The sequence below is a fragment of the Delphinus delphis genome, chromosome 2, assembly GCF_949987515.2.
Source record: "Delphinus delphis chromosome 2, mDelDel1.2, whole genome shotgun sequence".
In the NCBI taxonomy this organism is placed as follows: Eukaryota; Metazoa; Chordata; class Mammalia; order Artiodactyla; family Delphinidae; genus Delphinus; species Delphinus delphis.
Genome location: NC_082684.1, coordinates 15737257 through 15763655, shown reverse-complemented (window position 1 = coordinate 15763655; position 26399 = coordinate 15737257). Strand labels below are relative to the sequence as shown.

General features: G+C 40.9%; 1 protein-coding gene and 1 pseudogene across 4 annotated transcripts in view; both read right to left on the bottom strand.

The window, feature by feature from the left end:
• PTPN21 (protein tyrosine phosphatase non-receptor type 21) overlaps positions 1–26199 on the bottom strand; it is a 73048-nt gene extending 46849 nt beyond the window's left edge. For all 4 annotated transcript variants that reach the window (XR_009518307.1, XR_009518308.1, XR_009518306.1 and 1 more), the window contains exons 1-2: positions 25885–26199; positions 21347–21728 (exon numbers count right to left, since the gene is read on the bottom strand). Coding sequence is in view for 1 of the 4 variants with exons in the window: in XM_060004084.1 (XP_059860067.1) it covers positions 21347–21526 (180 nt within the window). In the remaining 3 variants the exon portion in view is untranslated. The remainder of the gene's footprint in view (positions 1–21346; positions 21729–25884) is intronic.
• Positions 12805–14482, bottom strand: LOC132419454 (HIG1 domain family member 1A, mitochondrial pseudogene; annotated as a pseudogene).
• Positions 26200–26399: the final 200 nt, after the last annotated feature.

The following is a 26399-nucleotide window of genomic DNA, read 5'->3' as shown; positions in this document are numbered from 1 at the left end:
AAATACTTTCAAGGAGGTATCATATTTCTAAAATTGCTCCAAGAAATGTTTATATACATATGAGTAACTAAAATCTCATAATATTATAACCCTTGGACTCAATGCTTTCTTAGAATTTCTACACATACATACTGAAATAACAACATCTGATTCCAGAGATTTTATAATATAATATGGTTTGTTTCTAAGATGAGTACGTAGAGTTTGAGCAATAAAATGTTGTGATTAAATTTCCTCAGGCATAGAATTTTCTGTATAAGTCCACTTTGGGGTATTTGTCTTGGATGACAACCTTGAGAAGCCGGATAATTAATTCTCTCCCCCCACAAAAAAAGTTAAACCTATCCATAAAGAAAACAAAGGGGGAGAGGGAATCAAAGACACGTAGAGAACATTTCCTTCCTCATTCTATAGGCCAGCATTATCCTGATACCAAATCCAGACAAAAGACACCACCATAAAAGAAATCTATAAACCAATATCGCTTATAACAATAGGTGCAAAAATCCTCAACAAAATACTAGCAAACTGAATCCAACAGCATACTGAAAAGATTATACATCATGACCAAGTGGGACTCAACCCAGGAGTACAACATAAAACAATCAATCAATGTGACATATTATTGACATGAAGGGAAAAAAAACAACCATCTCAATTGACACAGAAAAAGCATTTGACAAAACCCAACACTCTTTCATGATCAAAATACTCAAACAAGGAATACAAGAGAACTTCTTGAAAGCATTTATGAAAATCCCCAGCTAACATCACACTGAATGGTAAAAGATTGAAAGCTTTTCCCCTAAGATCAGGAACAAGGCAAGTATGCCCATATTCAACACCACTAGTCAACAGTGTACTGGAAGTTCTAGCCAAAGCAATTAGGTAAGAAAACGAAATAAAAGCGTCCAAACTGGAAAAGTAAGAAGTAAAACCATCTCCATGCACAGATGACATGATCCTATATATTTTTAAAAATCCCAAAAGAGCCCTTACCAAAAAAACAAACAACAACAACAAAACTACTAGAGCCAATAAACTCAGCAAAGTTGCAAGGTTCAAGATCAACATGCAGAAATCAGTATGGATTCCATATACCAGCAACGGAAAATTCAAAAAGGAAATTAAGAAAACAATTCCATTTATAATAGCATCCAAGAGAATAAAATACCTAGAAATAAATTTAACCAAGGAGGTGAAAAGATGTGTATACTGAACAATACAAAACATTGCTGAAAGAAATTAAATGGAAAGATATTCTGTGTTCACAGATTGGAACACTTAATATTGTTAAGATGGCAACACTACCCAAAGTGACCTACAGATTCAAATGCAATCCGTATCAAACTTCCAAGAGCCTTTTTCACAGAAATGGAAAAGCCAATCCTCAGATTCATGTGAACTGCAAGGGGACCCAAATTGGCAAAACAATATCAAAAAAGAACAAAGTTGGGAGACTCACACTTTCTAATTTTAAAACTTACTACTAAGCTACCATAATCAAAACAGTGAGATACCAGTATAAGGAGAGGCGTTTAGATCAGTGACATAGAACTGAGTCCAGAAATAAATCCATGTATCTATGGTCAACTGATTTTCAACAAGAGTACCAAGACTATTCAACGGAGAAAAAAACAGTCTCTTCAACAAATGGTTCTGGGACAGTTAAAGATCCGCAATCAAAAGAATGAAGCTAGACCCTGACCTCACACCATATACAAAAATTAACTCAAGCTGGATCAATGACCTAAATGTAAGGACTAAACCATAAAACTCTTGAGAAGAAAACATAGAAGTAAACTTTCATGACCCTGAATTTGGAAACAGATTCTTAGATATGATGCCAAAAGTATGAGAAACAAAGGGAAAAACATATTTGATTTCATCAAAATTTAAAACTGTGTGCATCAAAGAACCAAATCAAGAAAGCGAAAAGACAACCTTCAGAATGGGAGAAAATATTTCCAAATCATATATTTGATAAGGGTCTAGAATCTAGAATATATAAAGAACTCACACAACAACAAAAAGACAAACAACTCATTTTTAAAAACAGGCAAAGGACTTCGATATTTCTCCAAAGAACACAAACAAATGGCCAAGAAACACATGAAAAAATGCTCAATCACCAGTAGTGAAAACCAACCCAGAACCACAATGAGATACCATTCCACACCCATTAGGATGGCTATAACTTAAAACAGAAAATAAGTGTTGGTGAGGAAGTGGAGAAATTGGAACCCTTGTATATTGCTGGTAAGAATGTAAAGTGGTTCAGCTGCTATGGAAAACAATTTAGCAGCTCCTCAAAAAATTAAACATATAATTACCATGTGACACAGCAATTCCACTCCTATATATTTTCCTGAAAGAACTAAAAACAGGCATTCAAACAAATACATGTAAACACATGTTTATAGCAGGACTGTTTGCAGTAGCCAAAAGGTGGAAACAAGCCAAACGTCCATCAGTAGATGAAAAGATAATTATGGAATATACATACAGTGGAACATTATTCAATCATTTTTTAAAAAAGTAGACACATGTTACAACATGGATGGACTTCAGAAACATTACGCTAAGTGAAAGAAGACAGTCACAATAGGTCACATGTTGTATAACTCCATTTAAAGGAAATATCCAGAATAGATGATCCATAGAGACAGAAAGTAGACTGGTGGTTGTGAGGTGTGGAAGTAGGGAGGAATGGGGAGTAACTGCTTAATAGGTAGAGGATTTTCATTTAGGGTAATAAAATTGTTTTGGAACTAGACAGAGGTAGTATTGTGAATGTACTAAATGCCATTGAATTGTTTACTTTGAAATGGTTAACTTTCTGTTGTGTGAATTTCATCTCAAAAAAGATATTTTTGAGGATCAGAACCACTCAAAATCAAATACACAATTTTAAAACTTTATTTTTAGATGTTTAAATACATCATATTCAGTGTATTTGAAAAAGTCTAAGGGGAAAAAAATGAACCAGAAATAGATGAACCTAGCTACGGGTTAATTATATTTTCTACTTTCTAATATCTATACTTAGGTCAAGATTTTGTACAGTTTGACAAATACCTGGCAAACTCAACTATGTGAACATAAATGAAAAACACAGAATAAGCAAGAATGTGTTTGAGTAATGAAAAATTTGTCAAAATCAAAGCAATAAAAGTATATGCCCTTGACAAAGAAGAAACTTCTCCTTCCTCTTTTACAGAACTTTTTTTTATTTTATTTTACACATACTTGTAATGAGTTTAGTAATCTGGTTATCCAATTAAAAGCAGATTAAAAGATGACAAATTACTGAAATCCCCTGGCAGTCCAGTGTTTAAGATTCTGTGTACTTTCACTGCCCTGGGCCTGGGTTCGATCCCCGGTTGAGGAACTAAGATCCCATAAGCCTGCAGTGCAGACAAAAAAAAAAAACAAAAGACAAATAAAGGGGAAAGACTGGTTAAGTAGCATGTTGGCAGCAGCAGGAAGTGATGGATAACATTGTTTCACCGAGAGAGAACACATACAAACAAAAACCCTTTCAAAGGAAGTTAGAAAGAATTACAAAGGCAAAGTAGCCTGGAGTTATTTTTCAAAGGAACAAATAACTCTAAACATTAATTAGTCATGTATTTAATAACAACCATTGTTGCTAAAAATTAGTCAGTGTCCTTTTGTAGACACTGAGGGGTAGAGAAGTTTATAAAGTTTTCTAAAAATTGGCATTATAAATAGTTTGAAAAATAAAATAAATAAATTTATTAAAAAAGGAGGCTTCCATGGTGGCGCAGTGGTTAAGAATCCACCTGCCAACGCAGGGGACACGGGTTCGAGCCCTGGTCTGGAAGGTTCCCACATGCCGCGGAGCATGCCGTGTACCACAACTACTGAGCCTGCGCTCTACAACCCGCTAGCCACAACTACTGAAGCCTGTGCACCTGGAGCCCATGCTCCGCAGCAAGAGAAGCCACCGCAATGAGAAGCCCACACACTGCAACAAAGAGTAGCCCCTGCGCACCGCAACTGGAGAAAGCCCGCGCACGGCAATGAAGACCCATTGCAGCGAAAAATAAAATAAATAAATTAAGAAAAAAAAAAAAGTCTGGACCAAATAGTTCTCCTTAGTTAAAAGGCAAAGTTAATTATTTCATTTCCCAAATATAGTTAGAAAAATAACTTATTTTATATACAGCTTTACAGTACTTGAGCCAACTGTGGTTTCATTACTTCACTTGTAAGTTCAACCATATTTTCCAAAGCCATGAAAGATATTTCAGTTTTTTGCTGTTTGGGGAACTGCTGTTATTTCTATTGATGTTTCCTCCCGGGGGCTACTGCAATTCCCATAGCTGCCACTAGCACGGTGTAGTGCCAAGAGCACAGACTTACGGTCCAAAGGCTTTCGGCTTCTGAATCCTGGCTCCACCACTGACCAGCTCTTGAGCAAGTCACTTCCTCACTGAGTCTCAGCTTATCCATAGGGAAAATGACACGGACTCTGCCTTCCTCAAAACGTTGTGGTAAAGTACCTTTGCAAGTTTTAATTGTGCTGATAAACTTAAAAGCACTCAGAACATTTGCTATGAGTACATTAAATTTAGCAGATAGGATCTCTTTAGGTGTGTCTGAGAAAGCAGAACAAAACTTGAGTCAGTTATGCTTCTTCCGTGAAAATAAAAATGTCCAAATAATAGTCAAACTAATGTCTTCCTTTTATTTAAAGTTACCAGGACCTTTTACTTATTTATTTTTTAAATACAAAAACTTTGGTACAGACAGGCTCCCCTGTGTGCCTTAAATTTCAACTATTACCAGTCATTACTTGATCTAGATGTTTCCTCAGAATCATGTTTTCTCTTCCTTGAGTCCAAATTTTTGGGGTTACGCACATCCTGTATTGTTTATGGGCTTGGTTTAATTGTAATAAAAATTTCCCCATAGCGGGGCTTCCCTGGTGGCGCAGTGGTTGAGAGTCCGCCTGCCGATGCAGGGGACACGGGTTCGTGCCCCGGTCTGGGAAGATCCCACGTGCCGCGGAGCGGCTGGGCCCATGAGCCATGGCCACCGGGCCTGTGCGTCCGGAGCCTGTGCTCCGCAACGGGAGAGGCCACAACAGTGAGAGGCCCGCGTACCGCAAAAAAAAAAAAAAAAAAAAAAATTTCCCCATAAACCAGCCTTTAATAATTGGCTTTTGGGGGACGTCCCTGGTGGTCCAGTGGGTAAGACTCCACGCTCCCAATGCAGGGGTCCCAGGTTCGATCCCTGGTCGGGGAACTAGATCCCACATGCATGCCGCAACTAAGCGTTCACATGCCGCAACAAAGATCCCGCGTGCCGCAACCAAGACCCAGCAAAAATAAATATTTTTTAAAAAATTTTAAGATAAACATTAATAATATTTATATGTAATATAAATATTAAAATAAATATTTAAAATAAATGAATAAATACTTAAATAATTCTTTTTAATGGTTTTTGGTTCATGCCTCCCACCACTCCTAACTACCCAGTACCTTTCCCAATAAGAAACTTTACCTCCACTTGGCTTCTCTTTCTCACAGCTCTCTCTACTCACACTGTGACCAAATCAAGCTGACTTGACCTGTGGGGAAACTCATTCCAATTGAAGCCTCTCAATATCTGAGTCTTCTAGCATCCTCTAGATCAATCCTCAATTATCACTGAATAATTTTTGTGAAACTTCCTCACTGTCATGTTTATATTCACCCTTTCCTATTTTGTTCTGAACAAACATATCAGGAGTTTTCATAAAGTTATTCAATGATTTTTCCATAAAAACAAAAGTTGCACAGTTACAAAACTTGGCTTCTTTCCAGACACAACATAGTTGACTTACTTTAAAAGAACTAACATTTACTCTGAAAACAAGGTGATTTTGATAATTCAGCTTTCTGTTCAGATGAAAAGACAGTTTACAAATTTTAGAGCTTGGATAAAAGGTGCAGTACCCCAAATCACAGTCATTTAAAGAGACACCAGCTATTATAAGCAGGTCCAAATCCTGTCAGAAGGTAAACCCTTTCCAAATCCAAGTCATTTCTTGTCTAATTATTTTAAAAGTCTTTTTAGTTGTACTATTTTTAAAGTAGAGGGACATACAAATTAGCCAAAGGGTTTTTTAAGCCACTGATGCACTGAGTTTGATAAAACTTAATCCCATATAAAATTGCAACTATAATTTTATCCCGATGCTTTTCTTAGACTAGGCAGAAGTCAGAAGACTTTTCATCAGGAGGGAGATGAGAGGAGACAGCACTAGATAAAGCCTATCCCTGGCAGAGATCATCTAACAAGGGCAGTTAACAAGTATTAACCTAATTCAAGTCTAGAGCTTACCTCTACACGGTGTGTGCCATAAATAATGAAGCACTGCACTTCTTCCTTTTGACAGATACTGTGATGGTCACAATGCCTCAAAGCACACAGTATTTTTTTTTTCTTTTCTGTTTAATTTCAATCCATTTTCTTCTATCATTGGTTAAATAATACATTACCTATTTGACAGTCAAGGTTACAATATACAATATCACTGTACTCTACACATATGAGGATTCAAGAAGATGACAATCAAAAGTACATCTTAGTCTTGAAATTATACTGAAACTTATTAAACTGAAGCCCAAGTAACTGAAGTCCTTAAATGACCAGATTTTGTTGTTGTTATTGGAGCATTTAACTTCCAGGAAAAAAGTAAAACGGTAAGCCAATTTCTTGAAAGTCCAGGACATGAACTGGGATCACTATTTACACAGAGGACTGCTCACAGCTTTGCTACTTACCATCCTGGACAGTAAGATGCTATGAAGAAACAATGATCCTGAAACACAGTAAGATCACTCTTCAAAAAATATACTTTCTAAGAAAAATGGACTAAAGTCTTAGAAGGATTCATCTTTTCATTCAATGAATATTGATTGAATACCTACTGTGAGTCAAACACTGTTCAGGGTGGTAGGGATACAGCACTGAACAAAAGAACACAATTCCTGCCCTCAAGTAACTTACATTCCAGTAGGAGGAGAAAGACAAGCAAAATTATCTGAGAAGTTAGATACTGATAAATGCTATGAAGAAAGATATTCAATTATAAAATTAAAATGTCAAACACGTTTTGACAGAGTAAGCTAGAATTAAACAGGAAAATTTAGTACATATAACATTTTACTGCACAAAAATGACAGAAATAACAGATGTTACTGCACACACTTTCAACATCAAAGGTTGATGTTCTCTATTTGTACTACCACATACGAGGTCACTTTGTTTAGGACCCACGAAACTGAGGGTAAAACAGAGCCTTCCATTCTTCAATCATTTTAGTTAACTAGTTTGTTATATTGCAGGATCATGTCTTATATGCCATTCCAAGAAATGAATTAGTTAGATTTCTTTTTGTTCAAATCTCCTAAATTTGGGCCTTTTGGGGCTTGCTTATTAGCTTAATTCACAAATGCTTGTGTTTTAAGGCAATGAATAAATAGTAGCTGTTCTCTTTTTATTGAGAGGACAGTGAAAAAAACCAGATAACCTCAGTCTAATTTGGCCCATATTCCAGTTTTTAGATTTCAATTAAGTCACAGGAAAAAAATACTTTTCATGTTTTCTTGAACTCAAGTCATAGTTATTCCTTCTATCTTGTCTCACCATAGACAGTTAGTAGTGTGAGCAATATTCTTAGAAGTTGGAACCACACAATATAAAAATGAAAAGAAGGGCTGAAATGGGTATATTTAGGAATAGCTGCTTATTTTTCTGACATTCACTTTTCTCAGGTTAAAATTATAGCTGTTTTATGTTATACAGAAATGGTTATGGGGAATTCCCTGGTGCTCCAGTGGTTAGGACTCCGTACTTCCACTGCAGGGGGCACAGGTTCAATCCCTGGTCGGCGAACTAAGATCCCAGACCACACATGCTACAGAGTGTGGCCAAAAAAAAAAAATTATAACCCCCCAAAACTATAAATGAATATGGGCCTTATACATTTCAAGAAAGAATCTAGTCACATTTAATATCTATTGCCTAAAAGAATATTACCCAACATATTTTCCATTGCCTTAAAAAAATATATGTATAGCAGCTCCGCTGTTCTCAATAGTATTACCATGAAAAAGCTGAGGATGATAAAATCAGGGAAATTACTTTCGTGGTTAAAATCCTAAACAGATACACATGAAGAAACTCATAGACTTCTGTTACTAAAAGCTGTATTTGTTTTTTCTTCATCAACCAAAATTTGCAAATCATGCTTTCATCATACAAGAAATAACTTTCTATCCCACATATTTACGAGGTGGTTTTCTACTTATAGCAAATACTTCTTCCAATACTCCAAGAAAAGAGTAAAACTGTTTCCCTTTTTAACATACAAAAGCTACTTCCCTTTTCTATCAGTAATATAAAGTTCCATCTAATAAAGGTCACACTTAAGGCTTTAATGGATTTGCTTTTATATGCTCCTCATTGAGGATCAAGGAATGGGGTGGGGGGTTGGAGGTACATAACTCAGAAACATACATTCGATATATTTTAATTGTTTAAGTACCATAACACCAGTTACATTTTATTAGAAGTTCTACTTAAAAATACATAAGATATTTTCATTACACTTAAAAGTAGAAGAGGATGAACTACCATTAATATGTATGTGCTATCAAGGGTAATAGGAATTATTCTCTATTATTCTATATCCAATTACCCTATATTCAAGGTATATAATGATAAAAGTCTCAATTAAAAAAAACCAGATGCAAAGGTTAAATGATAGAATCATGACTTGCAGAAGAGGAATTAAAAGTGGAATAACAATTTATAGTGGCCCTGTCCCCATGCTCATAATTCACAGATGGTAGAACGGAAACACTTGGGTGGTGTGAACTGCCGTAACGGGTGGAAATAATATCTGTGTGCACAGCAGCTAAATCACAGTGATCCAGTTCTATCAATAAAGGCAGCAAGTGCTTCAACAGGCTCACTGGTTCTACCACTTTTTCTTGTCTGGATGCAGATTCTGACTCTAGAAGCTCCCAAGTTCATCCAACAGCAGTGCAACCAGATCTTGCTTTGGAAAATGTCTCGGCAGGGAACTCTCCTGGGGTGTATTTCATCAGACTGCTACTTCCAACTCTGCCAGGAAACAAGCTCGCAAAAGGCTTCCTATCAAACAGCTCTGCCCTCAGCACTTCAGACATTCCCAGCCGTGTCTTGCGGCCTAATCATGATTCATGTTCCTTCTCAGACTTATCTTCCTTTGCCTGATGTGGCTTCAAAAACATATTTTAAACAAAATAAATTGTAGTAGTAATTAAAATAAAAGATAACAAATCTCAAGAGTACTTTAAACAATCTCCATCAGATTTGGGAGGCTGCACTGTGCCAGGCTGTCCTTAAGGGCACACGCTCCGTGGCAGGCCACCTGTCACTGGCCCAAGGTCACATACCGGGAGGAAAGATGCTGATCAAGAAGGCAGAAGAAGGGGTTTCCCTGGTGGCGCAGTGGTTGAGAGTCCGCCTGCCGATGCAGGGGACACGGGTTCGTCCCCCGGTCCGGGAGGATCCCACATGCCACGGAGCGGCTGGGCCCGTGAGCCATGACCGCTGAGCCTGCGCGTCCGGAGCCTGCGCTCCGCAGCGAGAGAGGCCACAACGGTGAGAGGCCACAACGGTGAGAGGCCCGCGTACCGAAAAAAAAAAAGAAGGCAGAAGAACTAGTCCCGTTGTGGTCTCTGCCACATAACCATGAGCAAGTTACTTAACAACTCTTTGTCTCTGTTCACCATCTGTAAAATTAAGATGGATATGAGTACCTCACTCATAGGATTGTTGGGGATCAAAATAAGCGAAAACATTAAAAACACTTAAAACAATGTTTCATATGCAATAAGTGCTCAAGTAATATTAACTCTTATTATCAGAGTTTAAGTCCCCTTAAACAGTATAAAATTTCATATTACATCTTCTGTAGTATAGAAAATTCTACACTTAAATGCTTCCTTCACTAATGGGGCTTTCTCTTTGGCAATTTTTCTTTCTCTTTCTTTCCTTTTAAAATAAATTATTTAAAAAAAATACAACAATTGGATTGCTTTTCTTTAGAAAAATGGCAATGGCTCAAAGGAAAAGTAGAGCTTCGTTGAGGGAAAAGTGTTAAACCTGCAGCTGAAAGACCTGAACTCTAGCTGGGGGCTGTCACTTACTAGTTGCCCCAGCCAGGCCCAGGGGGTACTGTAATGGACAGTGAAGTCTGCACTCTAGCAATGGGTCACAGATATTGAACAAATAATAATATGTAGTTTTAGATGTAGTCTTCATTATTAAACATGCTTCACTTTTCTTTCTGTTATCCTACTGCAACATAGAATGTAGAAGTGTTCTTTTCCTTAAGTCACCATTCAAACATAAACCTGACTTCAAAATACGTGCCAGACATAAAAGTACAAACAAATATGCATTTGCAAAATATGGGTGAGAATTAAGGTTATTTTCTAGATGATTCATTCCAAACTCTGGGAAGAAGAGAAAGGGTATTATAAGGAATATCTTTATTCTCAGTGGTATAGCTGTGAAGTTAATTGGCTGACTTAATGACAACACCTTGAGTCATTTTTCTCCAATCCATCTTTCTCAGTAAATTATTCCAGCCAACGAACAAATCTACATGATACAAAAGAAAACGGAAATGACTAAAGAAAAATAACTCTATACTACAACAAGTGACCTGCACCAGGACCTCCCCTTGGTCTGGACACTGCCCATCTTTGGTCCACTCCATCTCTGAGATGGTGGAAGGAGGAAGGAAGTCAATTAACTCAGGATTAAATTAAATATACGTAAAGCATCTAGTACAGTGCTAGGCACCTTGTCAGTACCCAACAGAAAGCTATTGTTACTATCCCATATCATATATGAAAGAAACAAAATCCAGAGAAGTTGGTTTCCTTGGGCCACACAGGTAGTGTACAGGGATTTGAACCCATATTCAATTAGCACCAAAACTCCACCTTGTTGCCTACAAAACCCCGTGCTTTGCCAACTGCAGTTGAATTTGATGGTACAAAGTTCAATCTGCTAAAAATCCACTTGATATCGAAATTAATTTGTCAAGTCAAAGTCTGAGCCGTCTAAATAATTGTAACATGACTGAGCAAAGACAAGTTGTTTTTATATTCACAAGGAAATGAGCTGTTTCCACCCAGCATGAAATTACTTGTGTATTTTCTTAGCCTGCTCAGTTAAAGCTTGTTCAAAATAACACACTCTGTCCTATTTATAAATAAAAACTCTGCACACCTGTTAGTGATTTCATTTGGATGATCTATATAAGGTGGCACAAACCCTTGATAGAAGTTATTTCTATAACATGCTGCTACTTCTCATATAGGATTTGTGACATGCGTGTTTCTTCTAGTGAAATTAACATCTTTTTCTTTTTTTTTTTTTTGAAATTAACATCTTAAGCTGATTCTTTTTTTTTTTTCTTTAATTTATTATTTATTTGGTTGCACTGGGTCTTAGTTGTGGCAGGCGGGCTCCTTAGTTGTGTCACGTGGGCTCCTTAGTATGGCATGGTTGCAGCATGCATGTGGGATCTAGTTCCCTGACCAGGGATAGAACCCGGGCCCCCTGCATTGGGAGCGCAGAGTGTTATCCACTTCACTAGCAGGGAAGTCCCTTAAGCTGATTCTTAAGAATGTAAATTGCCTCTGGGTATCCTGTCAGTTCATTAAAAGATAAATCCAAGTGACATTTATTTATGAACAAACTGCTTGGAGAACCAAATAGGAAAATATTTGCTAAACCAACATATTGTTAAGGCAGTGATATGAGCAAAGGCTTTGTTAACAGAAAAGAAAATGCCATGTTCAGGTAGGGTGTGTGTCTGACAAGACAAATGAAGTACAGCGCTCAACAACTGGCCGGGGGAATTGGTTAATGCGTGAAGGAAATATGAGTCATCCGTTCATTCACTGGAGAACTGTCGCATACCTACTGCCTAGGTGGGCACAAAGGTGCTGTTTGGTAGGGAAGACAGACTTGGATCTACCATCAGAGGTACAATAAAGGAACGACCATTCACAACCTCCTCCCTTTCCTCCTTGAAGGGAGATTTTTTTTCCTTAACATTAATTGTCCAAGTGAGGAAATGAATACCCCACATGGCCTTTTTTGAGATCTAAAGATAAAGGCCATTCAAAACAGGCATTTGGGGCTTCCCTGGTGGCGCAGTGGTTGAGAGTCCGCCTGCCGATGCGGGGGACACGGGTTCGTGCCCTGGTCCGGGGAGATCCCACGTGCCGCGGAGCGGCTGGGCCCGTGAGCCACGGCCGCTGGGCCTGCGCGTCCGGAGCCTGTGCTCCGCAACGGGAGAGGCCACAACAGTGAGAGGCCCACATACAGCAAAAAAAACCAAAACAAAAAAAAAAACAGGCATTTGCAGGGGAAGTGGGGGAGGAGTGATACTTCAGAGGCAAATTATTTTCTTAAAAATATGAAGGTCTTGAATTTTTCACAAATCTTCCATCCTACCACCACCTTCACTCTGGAGAAAAGAAAGATTAGGGAAGAAAGATCCTGTTAAGCCGAGAGAAGGGGAAAGATTGCCTCTTGCATGAGTACAAAGCCTGAGCTCATAGACGACTGTACCCACAGTCAACTGTACCCACTGTACCCACAGCCTGAGCTCATAGACGACTGAAAGAGGGGTGTATCCAAGACCCACGTGAAGTTGTATGCAAAATTCTGCATTTTGATCATAGTCTCAAAGGGGTCCATGTCATTTATAATTTTAAAAGTTAAAGTTCAAGCAGAAGTGACAGATACAAACTCAAATTCTGGCTCTTCTGCTGTATGATTGCCCAGATTTGCACAGCAAATCACCCAATTTTTCAGAACTTCTGTTTCCTCCTTTTAAAATGGAAAAACAATGCCCAACTCATCGTGAGGATTAAATGAGATAAGGCAGGTCAAGCTTCCAGCATGACAATGTTCATCCACCCGCGAGGAGGACAGCAGAAAGCTGTTAGAGCGTCTAGCATTATAAGGAATTAGATCTGGAACCATATACGCCAAGAACAATGGACAGAACTTAGAGCCCCTAAAACACCGTCAGTTCCCCATGTCTGCCATTTTGTAACAACTCACAAACCTCCCCATATGAGCAAATGCATCTCAATTCCATATGGTCATGAGACCACACTATTTTTTATTTATTTATTTTTGTGTGTGTGTTCACTTACTTTAATAACACTACATTTACCATGTTATCACCATGGAATGTAAATTCAGGTTAGACAAGAGAATTTCACAAGTACAACAAAGCATTCTGTAGTATACCAAAGTTGGTATAATGTCTGACCAAACCAACTTGCTCATAAATCACTTCCATTACAGGCAATTTATTTAGTTTAACATTTATGATTCTTTCAGAGAAAATAAACAGACTGCACACATTTAAAAAGTATTTTTCATTTACCTTTGCATTAGCACTTAAAATACACACTTCTATTTCAAAATGCCATTTCAAAATTATTCTACTATAACAGTAGCAAACTATAATTCTGCAATTACAAAACAGCTAAACGGGGATCTACAGTTAAGTTACTCTCATGTTTACAACTATGATTCTGAAACAGATACTACTTCAAAGCAGCTGTTACCAGCTCTTTAGGTTTGGTTTAAAAACACACACATAGTTGCTGGGAGGTTTATAAGGTTGTATTCCATGCACTGTTCTGAAAGGGTTCTTCAAGAGCCAACCAGACCTTAAAAACAGTACTCAGTCCACAAGGCAGTCAGAAAGAGTTAAATTAACTGGGGTAAATAGGACTCCTACATTACATCAAAAGCATATGACAGTCTGCAGCAACTGGGAGCATTTACAGGTTTGGCATGTTGTCCTCTTTACAACTAATTTTATCAGAAGAGTTTAAGAAGGTGGACATTGTACCACTATCAAGTGCATTTAAAAGTGACATGTTTTTGTGCTCATCTGACTCCCCTGAATGACCTAGCTAGTGAACTAGCCACTAGGCAAATCAAGCCTGCAAGAAAGGAAGCCAATATTCAAATTACCATGTTATTGTCCGACCCACAGAATTTATTTTCAACATAAACATATAACCTCAATATGAGATGTCTAACTAAAGCAAGCACCACCAAGACCAAGACAGCATCTCCTCTTCTAAGGTTTAGGTTCTGCCCAGATTTCTTGATACATGGAATAGCCCATACCAAGAGTCACTGCTCCCACAACAAAGCCTTGGGCTGCCACACGCATGTGGATCAGGTGAACAGACATTTTAGTATTGCCCCTGTTCTTCAATTTATATAATCCATATGCAACGATTGCTGCAAAACCTGCCATTCCAATGCGGACAAATGGTGCCTCTCTAGCTTTTAGGGTAAATTTAGATCCCTAATCTTCACCATATGAAGAAAGAGAAACATCTGTGTCACTTGACATAGTGATTGAAGAATCTTCAGACAACGGCACAACGTCGCAGGCTCCTACCGGCTTCTCGAGACCACACTATTATGATAGATCATTGGTGACAGAGATTCAAGGACATCTCCAATGTCTCTTAGGTGAAAAATCCAGCACTGGGAGAAAAACATCTCAGACTATTACCCCTTAAATTTATTAGAAATTAAGTGAAGGTTGAATATTCCATTTCTTTAAGTAAACAGGTATCCAAATTCTATAATAACTTGTGTGATAATACATTATTCTAAAATGCATAATATCTCCATGTTTATGTGTATAGTCCCTCTACTTATATATATGACTAGTTATTAATTATCTAGACCAAGTAAGACAAATAACAGAAAATCTAAAATCAAGAAAAATCCTTGCTCATTTATAATCAGGTTTGGACTTTGGAAAGCTTTCTTTATCTAGGTAGAGAGGCCAATCTAAGATTTACATTTGCTTCAAATGGTCCAATAGATCTAACTCAACTATTTACTGATCCTTGTCTATACGTCAATCTTACCTGTTTTATAACATACATACCTGAATGAATAACTACTCAGCCCAAAGGTTAAAAAGTTTGCAGGTATTATACTCTTACCGTACACATATTTCAGCTATTTTTAGAGTCCAAATTAAAACAGCTAGTACAGAAGGAAATGTGCATGAAATTCTTGAGGTCTGCTCAGATAACAGTCAAGATAGGTCAGTGGATATTTGGAATACCTAAGACACTGATTTAAAATAAAACACTCTGAGGGCCAAGAACACTTTCTAAAGTTGTGCTTGAGAGTAATGGTTTGTATTAAGTGCATGATTCCTCTCTATTCCAACAAATCCCTTAGCCAAAAAATTTCTCCATTTGTCAGAAAACATAAGAACCTGTTCAAAGTTCAGCAGAGAAGTTGACACTCCCCTGATAGAGCAATCTAACCTCAGAGAGTCTCTAAAACCCTTTTTCTAGGTATTTGAGAAGAAGGCCCAAAATGAAAAAGAAAATCTAACGAAGAAAGGTTCTTTTCTACCTCTGTTCAAAGTTGGTAAATGTTCAATTCTCTCCAGGAAATAAAATCATACAGCAAATAAAGGCTGACTTAACTGAACTGCAGTCTGTGCTTATCAGTCTAAATTCAAAACAAGAACCTTAATTTTTAAACTAAGTAGGCACTGATTCAGCAACCATGTACTATGAGGTACAAGGCACTATTCCAGACACTGGTGATACCACAGTCCTGCTCTGATGGAGTTTACATTCCAAAGGATAAAAACTTGACATATGTGTGATGCACTTCAAATACAATTTTAAAAACATTTTCTGAATATCTGTGATAAACCACAACAGAGTAACCAAATATCAAAGCCTATAATTAGAATTTTAAAATGAGAGGCCAAAGTAAGTTTTGTTAGACTTTTCAACTTATTCATCAAAATGCCTTGGAGGGGGCTTCCATGGTGGCGCAGGGGTTGAGAGTCTGCCTGCCGATGCAGGGGACACGGGTTCATGCCCCGGTCTGGGAAGATCCCACATGCCACGGAGCGGCTGGGCCCATGAGCCATGGCCGCTGAGCCTGCGAGTCCGGAGCCTGTGCTCCGCGAGGGGAGAGGCCACAACGGTGAGAGGCCACAACAGTGAGAGGCCCGCGTATCGCAAAAAAAAAAAAAAAAATGCTTTGGAGGTAATCTTAGGGGTGGCTTAGGATCCATCTCAATTTCAAACCTGTTATTTGAAAAAGTTATGTATGTAGGCCATACATGCAGACAACAAGGACCCTCCTTCCCCTCTACACAAAACACTCAGAAATAGCTGAAAGAAAACTGCCCTCTAAAATTTAAGTTATAAAACTAACACATAATGTGTGTGTTATCATATCATAGCAGAAGCACGATAAAGTTACCTTCAAAAGGTTTCCAGGATATTTTTTTTTTTTTGGCCACACCACATGGCTTACAGGATCTTAGTTCCCCGACCAGGGATCGAACCCAGGTCACCGCAGTGAAAGCGCCCAGTCCTAACCACTGGATGGTCAGGGAATTTCCCAAAAGGTTTGAGGATTTTTAAAATGTCCCTGTTTCCTAACTGAAGATTTTAAAACTTAAAATAAAAACTCCAACCAAATGTAAATTTAAGCCGAATAAGGACATTAAGATAAAGATTAAGATATATAAGAAATAATATTTTGCAATGAATCTAATTAAAACCCATGACAGCATGATTAAAATGTGATTATCAAATGTAATATAAGATTTTAAAAGAATTCTTGAAAAAGACGTACCCTAAAGAAAAGATATAAGCCTTAATCCAAAATCTCATTAAAAAATTTTTTTTTGTTTAAATCCTAGGGGTTAGGTTGAGGGCAAGAGGGAAGAAACAGAGAAGTAAAACCTATCAGAGAAGTAAAAACTTACTGAAGCTCTATTTGAGGGCAATGAGGCAGTGACATTGTACAAATTAATTTCAGCTGGCATGAAAATAGAGGTTCAAATATGACTGCTAAATTACAATGATATACTAGAAATTTAAGTTTAGCAATGTAAGAAGTGCAATTACCAGTGGCTGCTGTACTTATTTGTACTATAAGAACGTCTTATAAAACAAGCATGTATTCATCTCTTAGTAAAAGGAAGAAACAAAGATATTTACAAAAGCAAGAAAAGAGTTAATTTGAAGAGGTCAGTCACCACAATGTGGAAATGGGAGTCACAAATAACAATAGCAGTGCTGAAGAATAACACTTACTGAGTTTCCTAAATACTAGGTCCTCTATTAAATGTTTTACATTTAAGATTGTATCCTCACAACCACTGTCAAATAGACATTATTATCATCCCCAATTTACAGATGAAAAACCATTGGACTTGGGGAATTAAGTAAGGTGCCCAATGTCACACAACTGGTAAGTGGCAGCTGGGATCCAAACCCAGGTGTTTCTAATCCAACTGGCAAATGTCTTAACCACTCTATTAAACAGCCTTCTCAAGAGGCCAGTAGAGGCAGTGCCCACCCTAGCACAGCCCAGAAATGATACACAGAGGAACTTGTCTGGTCCGTGAGGCAGTACTACTCCCCTTATGAAGATATGGAAGGTTTTCTGGGCAATTTCCCTTCTCTGATTCCAGGCTCACCAAGCAATTTCTGGTTTGCTCCAGCTTCCACATGGCCTGCCTGAAGGGAGATCATGGCCTGGCCAGAGGGCACACATTCTTGGGGCCCCTGGTAGTTCCAAATCTCATCGTAAATTACTGAACTTGCAACCTGGTTTTACAAATTCTCAAGGAGCTGGGGTAACGCAGGTCTTACTCTCTGAAACAGGTTCTTAAGGCTGACCACCTCATTCTAGATTGTGATATTCTTTCAAGGACACACCGCCCATGGGAGTAGTTATGCCCAGCTGATACACTCCTCTCTCACCACCTCCATCAACCCTCTCTAACATATACTTTCAAAATTAGAAAGTTTTCTAATTCCCCTTAAATTCTGTAAAGACTCCCATAGCTTCTCTTGAAAAAGTGTTATGAAACTCAATGAATGATATGCAAGGAACTTCAACAGCTCTGAGAGGACGGTGCTGTAATGACCAGCAGTATTTTCCTGCAGCAATCATTTTTCCCCCCATTTTTAAAAGCCACTTTCCACAGTGCAAATATGGTGGGTTTTGAAAAAAGTTGACAATCTAAGTTAACTATATTGGATACAAATATATTAACCTTTCTGTTTGTAGTTCCTTAATGTATTATCAAATACCTCACACAGTCAAAAAACAATGAAGACTGACAAGCCTCATTTAACCACACATTCAGCTTAAGCAATAAAATGTTACCCATATAGTTGAAGCTGCCAGGTACAGCATTACAATGGGATTATCGTATGGCCCTTATAATTGTCATAATAGAAGTGAAATGTTATTCAACGAAGCAAGGAAAGTAAAGATTTTTCCCCCCAGCTTAAATTTGGGCAATAGCAAAGCTTAGCAGCCAAATCTACATGCTATGATAATTCTGAGTTTTCTTGACGGGAGAACACTGCAAGATAACATACCACTCTCTCTTGGTATGAATCTCCTAAGTGATGTATGGACACAAACTAAGAACAGGTGTTGCCCTGACTCAGATGATTTCTAAACAGTCATTGGGCAAGATTAGGCCTGGGCCTAAGCCATCTGTTTACATGCTACAGAGCAGAGCTTCTGGAGCTTTGAAAAGTTTGCTATACAAACTTTCTAACCATGACTGTCCTTAAATGTTGGAAATAGTGGGACGGCCTGTCCAGGGGCAAGAGATTTTCTAGAGACCACACCTGTTCCCATTTAGAGCACTCTTCTCTTCTGTTAAAAATCAGTCTCGGCTTCCCTGGTGGCGCAGTGGTTGCGGGTCCGCCTGCCGATGCAGGGGACGCGGGTTCGTGCCCTGGTCCGGGAGGATCCCACATGCCGCTGAGCGGCTGGGCCCGTGAGCCATGGCCGCTGAGCCTGCGCGTCCGGAGCCTGTGCTCCGCAACGGGAGAGGCCACAGCAGTGAGAGGTCCGCGTACCGCAAAAAAAAAAAAAAAAAAAAAAAAAAAAATCCATCTCATTATATACCCATAGCTGTATGAAGCTGCTTGTTCCTGAGTCTGATAACCTCAAACAAGGGATGGCAATTTCTCTGGGCTTCTTGACTAACAGAGAAGCAAAGCAATGCCTGTGGGTTCAGTTCAACCTGTATTTATTAAGCCCATTCCACGTGTAGTACTTTGGGTACAAAAATAAATTAACCACAGTTCCTCAAGCAGTTGACTCTAGTGGTTGTACGCAGACCTGGTGCATGAGGAAGAAATTACAGGAAAAAGAAACCAAAATAGGAAAAAAGGAAAAATGCGTGAAGCAAGCAAAAAAGATGGAATGGATGCAAGTAGGCAAGACCAGTCACTGAGGTCGGCGCTCCTGGTTTACTTTCTCCTTGGGCCGCTCCATTTTAGTTTCCTTCTAAGGCTCTCCCTCTGTTCAACTCCAAGGAGTATACTAAATTGTCTTCTTCTCTTATACCCTCTCCCAGGTTAACTGGCCTAGGCTGAGGATCTCCAAATCTCTTTCCTCCAGCCTGGATCTCTCACCTGCACTCCAGACCTGCACATACTCTACCTGCTCAACGTCCCCAGTTGGCACCTCAAACTCAGTACGTCTGAAACTGAACTCACCACATGCCTCTCCCAGCTCCCCTCAAACCTGCTCTTCCTTTTGTGTGTCTTCCCTCAGCTATATAGTCCCCACCATTTACTGGTAACCTTAGGATCCACCTGGACCCCGGCGAGTGCCTCCCCATTACTTGATAGGTAGGTCCTGAATATCTCCAGATGCCACTCACTTCTCTCCAGCCCCATCCAAACCCAAGTGACTACCATCTGAACCGCAACTCTATTCCTTTCTAGTCATTCTCCAAAGGATTCACGCTTCATAAAAACAATCACACCACACGCCTATTTAAAAACTCTTCACTAACTTCCCCACTACTTTCAGGACAAGCCCAAACCCTTTAACAAGAACCCCGCATGAGGTGGCCCCTGCTCTACAACCTTTCCTCTGCCTGTGTCTTGGGCCTTGTGCAGTTCCTTTGCATAGTCTTTTCCAGCCCTTGAGAGGCCCACCCTGCCCCACCTTCAGGTCCCAGCTCAGACATCACTCGCCCTGGGAAGCTTTGCCCTTTGCTGCCTCTCCCTGCTGTCTATAGCACCCTCTACTTCCCCCATCATCGCATGCATCACGCCTGCTTTCTTACTGGTATCAACAGTAGGGTGAGCTCCTAGTACGTATGAGCTTGGCACTTAATAAGTCTTTAATAAAGACCGATCAAATGAATGGATGTTCACCAGGGGCACAGCTTATCTATTCCTGACTTTTTATGAACTACACCATTAGCAGGATTTCCAGTCAAGGCTACAACATAGGCATTTAAGTGAAATAACCCGTTTTTTCATCTTTCTCTTACCCCAGAACCAGGCAGCCGAAGACTGGAAGGGACCTGGGTTTAATTAGAGCTCTTTTCTTCACAGGCCTTACACAGCATTTTGAATTTAAGACACTGTATGGGTACTTGAGGACTTCACAACTTCCTACAGCCTGGATTAGGGGTTTTCCAGGGCAAACTTCCCTATGATTACTGTAACAGACTATAGTTATTAGAGCTTTGGCGTTACATGCACATTAAATCACAGCCACAGGCACCACTGTTATCCCATGGTTCAGATGAAGGAACCAGAGCTCAGACAGGTCACATAACTCACGTAATGTTAAACAACTAATTGATGAAGAAACCAGAATTCAAACCGGGGCAATATGTCTCTCGAATTTTGGCTTGGCCTGTGCAAAACAATCAATGAATGTTGAATGAATGAATGAAGTCAGTAAACTGTACTAGATCAGGACAACCCATGTGGCATTACACCAGAAGACCAGAACTACTTGGATAATCCAAAATGCATTCCTTTTTTTTTTTTAACGTGGCTTCAAACAACCATTTTATTTTGCTCACAATTCTGTGGGTCAGGAATTTGGGAATGACTTGGCTGAGTGCCAGCTGGATGGCTGCGGGGGCGCTGAAAGGATCCATTTCCAAGATGGCTTCTTCACTCAGATTCCAAAATGCATTCCTATCTCATTCTGGATAACATTTTGGGGGAACATATAAACATTTTCAAAACTCAGGCATTGGTAATTCTCTTACGGGGCACACCCAAGGAAAGACCTCTTTGCTCTGTATTATTCCTTCCTGGTGGGGAGAAGGGCTTACAGGCTCATACTTTGAGAAGACAGCGCGCACGATAGTAGCTGGAAAGTAAGGAACAAAGCCCGCCCAGAGAAGCCTGCAGCCTTTTCCGGGGCTTACCTCCCGAAGCTCCAGTCTCTGGGCCACAGCCTCTAGGCTCTCCTGGCCAGTGCTCTCCACGGACAGCGTGAACTCTACAAACTCATTGTTGAGCAGCTGGATCCGGGCAACCAGGCAGCTCTTGCTGGATACCGTGTAGCGCCGGGTGCGTTTTAGTTTCAATCCAAATGGCAGTGGCATCTTCTTCTCCCTTCAAGAGTTGGAGGGGTGAAAAGGGAAAAGCACCGCCACCAATCCAGTGGTGGTAATGGCGAGAGAAAGCAATCCTGTCCTGAAGGGAGGAGTACTGTACAGTCTCCGGCTGCTCACCCAGCAGCTGCTGCCGCCATTAAAAAGCAACTGAGTCTCCAAAGACCAGGTGATGGGAGCACCCACGCCAGTGCTGGGGAAAGAGGAACACCGGTTACATAGGCAATAGCAAATCTGGGCTTTGTTTTCAAAAATAAAAATTAATAAAGCTGTATCTAAGCTTTCCCTCTCTTCTGGAAAAATAAGGCATTAGCAGGATCTGGGAGGCAGTGGGGAAGTTTATCATCAGAGCTGTGTTACGCCCTGGGTCAGATTCCACCCCTCACTCAATCCCACAGATAGTAGTGACAACGTGTGGCTAACTTCAGGATTAAATGAGATAATGGCTGACACTACTATAACGCCAAATTTAGTAGCTAGCATTACCGGTCCTCTTTCTATTTTACATAAGTTTTGTTTTTTCATAGTTAACTCTTTTTGGCTCCCCGATACTCCAAATGTTAGGGTTCTTTAGTCCTTAAGTGAGATAATTGCAAAAAACCTCCAAAAGAGCTACGTTCAAGTCTCAATCCCACTTAGGCAAATTAACCCTGAACCCGAATGGAATAATCCCCTGTAACACAGGGCAGCTGTGAGGTTCAAACGAGGTGAACACTTAACAAGCATTTGTAGAACTCTGGTTTATAAATATTTACGTCACAAAATCGATTTATTTATAAACAAATTATAAAAGACCCTACAAATGCTTGTTATCGGATTACTACCAGACGCGTGGAAGTTCTGAAAAGCGTGGCCCTGGTCCCGGCCCCGGCCCCTTTCCGGATGGGGACGCCTAAAGAGGCGGTGCGCCTTCACCTAAGCGGGGCCGCAGCCCAGAAGAGGAGGGGGGCAAGGCCCTTAAACGCCCTCCCGAGTTAATGCGGGGAGGACGCTGCTCAACAAGCCCGTGAGGCCAAGAAGACTAGGGATAGCTCCGGCTCCTCCCTCGTCCTCCCCCCCACGGAAAAGCAGGCGACGTTGCCCGAGCAACCCACAGCCGCAGAGGCTCCGGAACCCTCCGCCTGCGACCGCGTTTCCGGACGGATGCTCTAGGAGAGTACAGGCTCCCGCTGATGCCGGAGGGAACACTTAAAGGACCCGGCTAGAGCCCCAGAGGCGAGGGGGAGGTTTGGGTGGGGTCCATTTGAATCCCGATTTGGAGCTTCAGGACCTCCGCCAAAATACGCGACTTAAAACTTTCTAAACAACACCCGTTGGTGGTACCTCCTGGGCTGAAGCAAACTGGCCTTGAGCGGCAGCTTGGAACTTTTACATTGGCTGGATTTTTGTTCCCCTAAACGAGTCGACAAAATCCCAGATAGTTCCAGAATCCCGGGACGGTTCCCACTCTCCGTTATCTTCTGAACAGAGGCTTCCCCCGAGGATGAATCGTTTGGCAAGGCTCGGCCGCGGCTGGTTACCCTGAACTTGGGCCGGGAACCGCGCGGAGGGGCAAGGGCAGCCCCAACCCTCTCATCTGGCGGACACAGAACCCAGGCCTCGGGAGAAGCGGCTTTCTCAGCCTCACACTAGGACGGGCTGAGTTGGGAACCGATCCCAGATTCCTCATTCCCAGTCCTCTGCTCTTTTCTGCTTTTTCTACTGCGTGTCAGCCCCAGAGGTGATGGGCACTCAGGGCTGGGGGGTGGCAGAGCTAGAGTATATAGTTTAGCTATTACACTAGGCTTTGCCAAACTTAACATTTTATAATTCCATTCCACAAAAGTGTATTGCGTCTCTGAGTACAAGGCAGTGTAGTGGCCCTTTAGAGAAATCTAAGACGAGTCCTAATAAGCCGTCTTTGCTCTTAAGGAGATTACAAGCATGCTATAATTACATACATGGCTGTATCTCTAGTAAGGACCCAACCACGATTTTCTGTTTGTTTTTTGGATTTTGTTTTGGTTTTGAGCTCTGGTTATCTCCAGGTAGTAAGAAAAATAAAAGTTAAAAACCAGGAATAGAGGAAGAAGGCCAGAGGAAAAAAAGAAAACTAGAACTACATAAAGAATTGTGTTAACATTTGTTGTGTACCTTTGTAAGGTAAAAGCACCATACTAAAGGGGGGAATAGAAAGTAGATATTACGAAAAGACATGGGCTCCACCTGCAGTTTTCAATGCTCTTTTCTATGTCAGGGTATAAACCAAATAGATAGCTGAGGCAAAATGAAAGAAAAAAAAATCAAGAAATGAGAACTTTAAATAATAAGCTTTCAACTAGAAAATTGCCTGATAAGTTATGAGTGTATAAATTTTAAAAGATTATATATACATATATATACTAAATACCCTTTCAAGTGATTAGATGGTGAATTTAAATTTTACATAGAAATTGTGATAACTGGAAAGAGGACAGAGTAAGTACAGAGGAAAGATGAAAATTTGCATTGGGGGGTGTTCAAATATGGTATTCTCTTCACTGCCTTGAAGGCGGTAGATACTACACTATATAAAACTATGCCTTGTAGGCAGTAGGTACTACACTATATAACTTAATCATTAACTTAAGCTCTGATGAAGCAAACAGAGTAAAACTTTCAGTTGTCCCTGAGTGTCAAATGTTTTACTGCATCAAGGATAAAGAAAAGCCAATGTTTTCTCTTTTTTATTTTGGTAGATGTTATAATGTAATTGAAAAAGCTGAAGGGTGTGTGTGTGTATCAGATGCATTTTTTCCCCAAGATCTATCCATAAGAATAGCTTGCTTTTTGTTAATTAAGACGTGTAAAAATAATGTTCTGCTTAATAATTTACAAAATTAACAACTGACACATTTAATTTTCAGTTATGTGCAGTATTTGCTACCAAATGATGTCATAAAGTTATGAATGTTTGGATAGAGGAGTAGAAATTTAAGATGCTTTGGGGGGATGTCTATTTCGGGTGTAAAATAATATGAAACGATTTGAAAGGTAGTTGGATCTGGAATTCTAACGTATCTAACTACTAAAGTAAACAGAAAATTCATAATTAGCTTTTGAAGGAAAATACTGGGAGATATTTTGTTTCTCTACAAAATCACTTTGTTATGAAATAAAAAACAGGTATATATTAAATTCTGTTCAAGGTTTCAAAAGGCAGTCCGAGATATTTGTGAATTCATTTTAATGTTTTTACATCACCTTTCAGAAGTTCCTCAAATACAGTTTAATTCTGAATCCTGTAGTTTCCCGCCTTGTTGCTAAAGTCCTCACTACACGTAATTCTGCTAATGATGCTTTCAAATAAAACAATCACTAAATGAGTATATGACATTTTTAGAATAATATATAGATCTATAGCATTAAATCAAACGCATGTTTCTCCTGAACAAAACATTTATGCGTAGAACTCGAGAATAAAATGTGCTAGGAACAGCAGACAACTACTTTCAGAGTAAAAATCTATCATATCCCAAACTTAAAAAAAAAAATCTGGGGCTTCCCTGGTGGCGCAGTGGTTGAGAGTCCGCCTGCCGATGCAGGGGACACGGGTTCGTGCCCTGGTCCGGGAAAATCCCACATGCCTCGGAGCGACTGAGCCCGTGAGCCATGGCCGCTGAGCCTGAGCGTCCGGCGCGTGTGCTCCGCAATGGGAGAGGCCACAACAGTGAGAGGCCCGCGTACCGAAGGAAAAAAAAAAAAAAAAATCTGTCAGCAACCATTAGGCATACAGCGCTTGTCACCTGGAGCACACGGAGTGTTTTGAACGTGTTTGCGAGCATATTATTATAAGGCTTTCTCAGCAAAAAAGAAAATTAAGACGGGCATGCCAAGAGCGGCCAATCTAATCAGGATTTGCAGAAACCACAAGTCGGAATTTGCAGACCCAAGAATTCTTTTTTCCAGAGTAAACAATCTTTACTCCAAAACCAAAACAAGTCATCACCACGAAACAGTCCTTCCCTACTCGCCTTCTCGCCAAAGTTACCTAGCAAATCTCGCACTTAATATTCTAAGAGGCACAAATATGCCTAAAACGTTTAAAACTCTGATCCAGAATTAAGCCGCTACAATCAGCCGAGGAGTTCAGAATACAAGTTCAAGACCCCTTTAGAAATTACTCAAGTAGATCAGAGAGAACTTGGAAAAGAAGACTTTTTTCTTTGTTACGCTCCTGCCTCAGGTCTGGGAGCTGGGACCCATCCTCCAGGACTCCGGGGCCGGCCGACGCGCTCCGGGGTCCCGGCTCGCGGACACACGCCAGCGCTCGGCCCCGCGCCCGCCCGCCAGCCCCCCGCCGCCCGCCGGCCCGGGCCCCGCGCCCTCACCTGCTCCCGCTCCCGCATCCTCGGGGCCGCGCGCCCAGTTCAGCGGCCCGCCTCCCAGGGCCCCGCCGCGCGGCCGCCGCAGCCGCGCCCGCACGCCAGCCCGCGCCGCGGCGCGCTCATGGGGCTCGCACGCCTCACTTCCTGTCTCCCCGAACTCGGCCCGCAGAGCATTCCCCCGCGCAGGGTCCCGCGGCGGCCGCGGCGAGGGGAGAGGCCCGGAGAAGGGACACGCCGGCCGGCAGCGCCGCACAAAGAAACCGGCCGGGGGCCGGGACAGCAGGAAGGCGGGCGGACGGGCACAGGACGCGCGGCCGGAGCAGCGGAGCGGCCGGGGCCGGGCGTCCCTCCCCCTGGGCCGGGCGGGCGGATCCGGGGAGGCGGTGGCTGCCCGTGACCTCAGAGAGTTGGAATGCGGGCGGGGGAGGCGCGGACAGCTGCGCCCGGCCGCAGGGGAGGGGGCGCGCCGCGGCTTTTTTTAATCCTATGACCACTTATTTTAAGAGTTTCCAAATAAA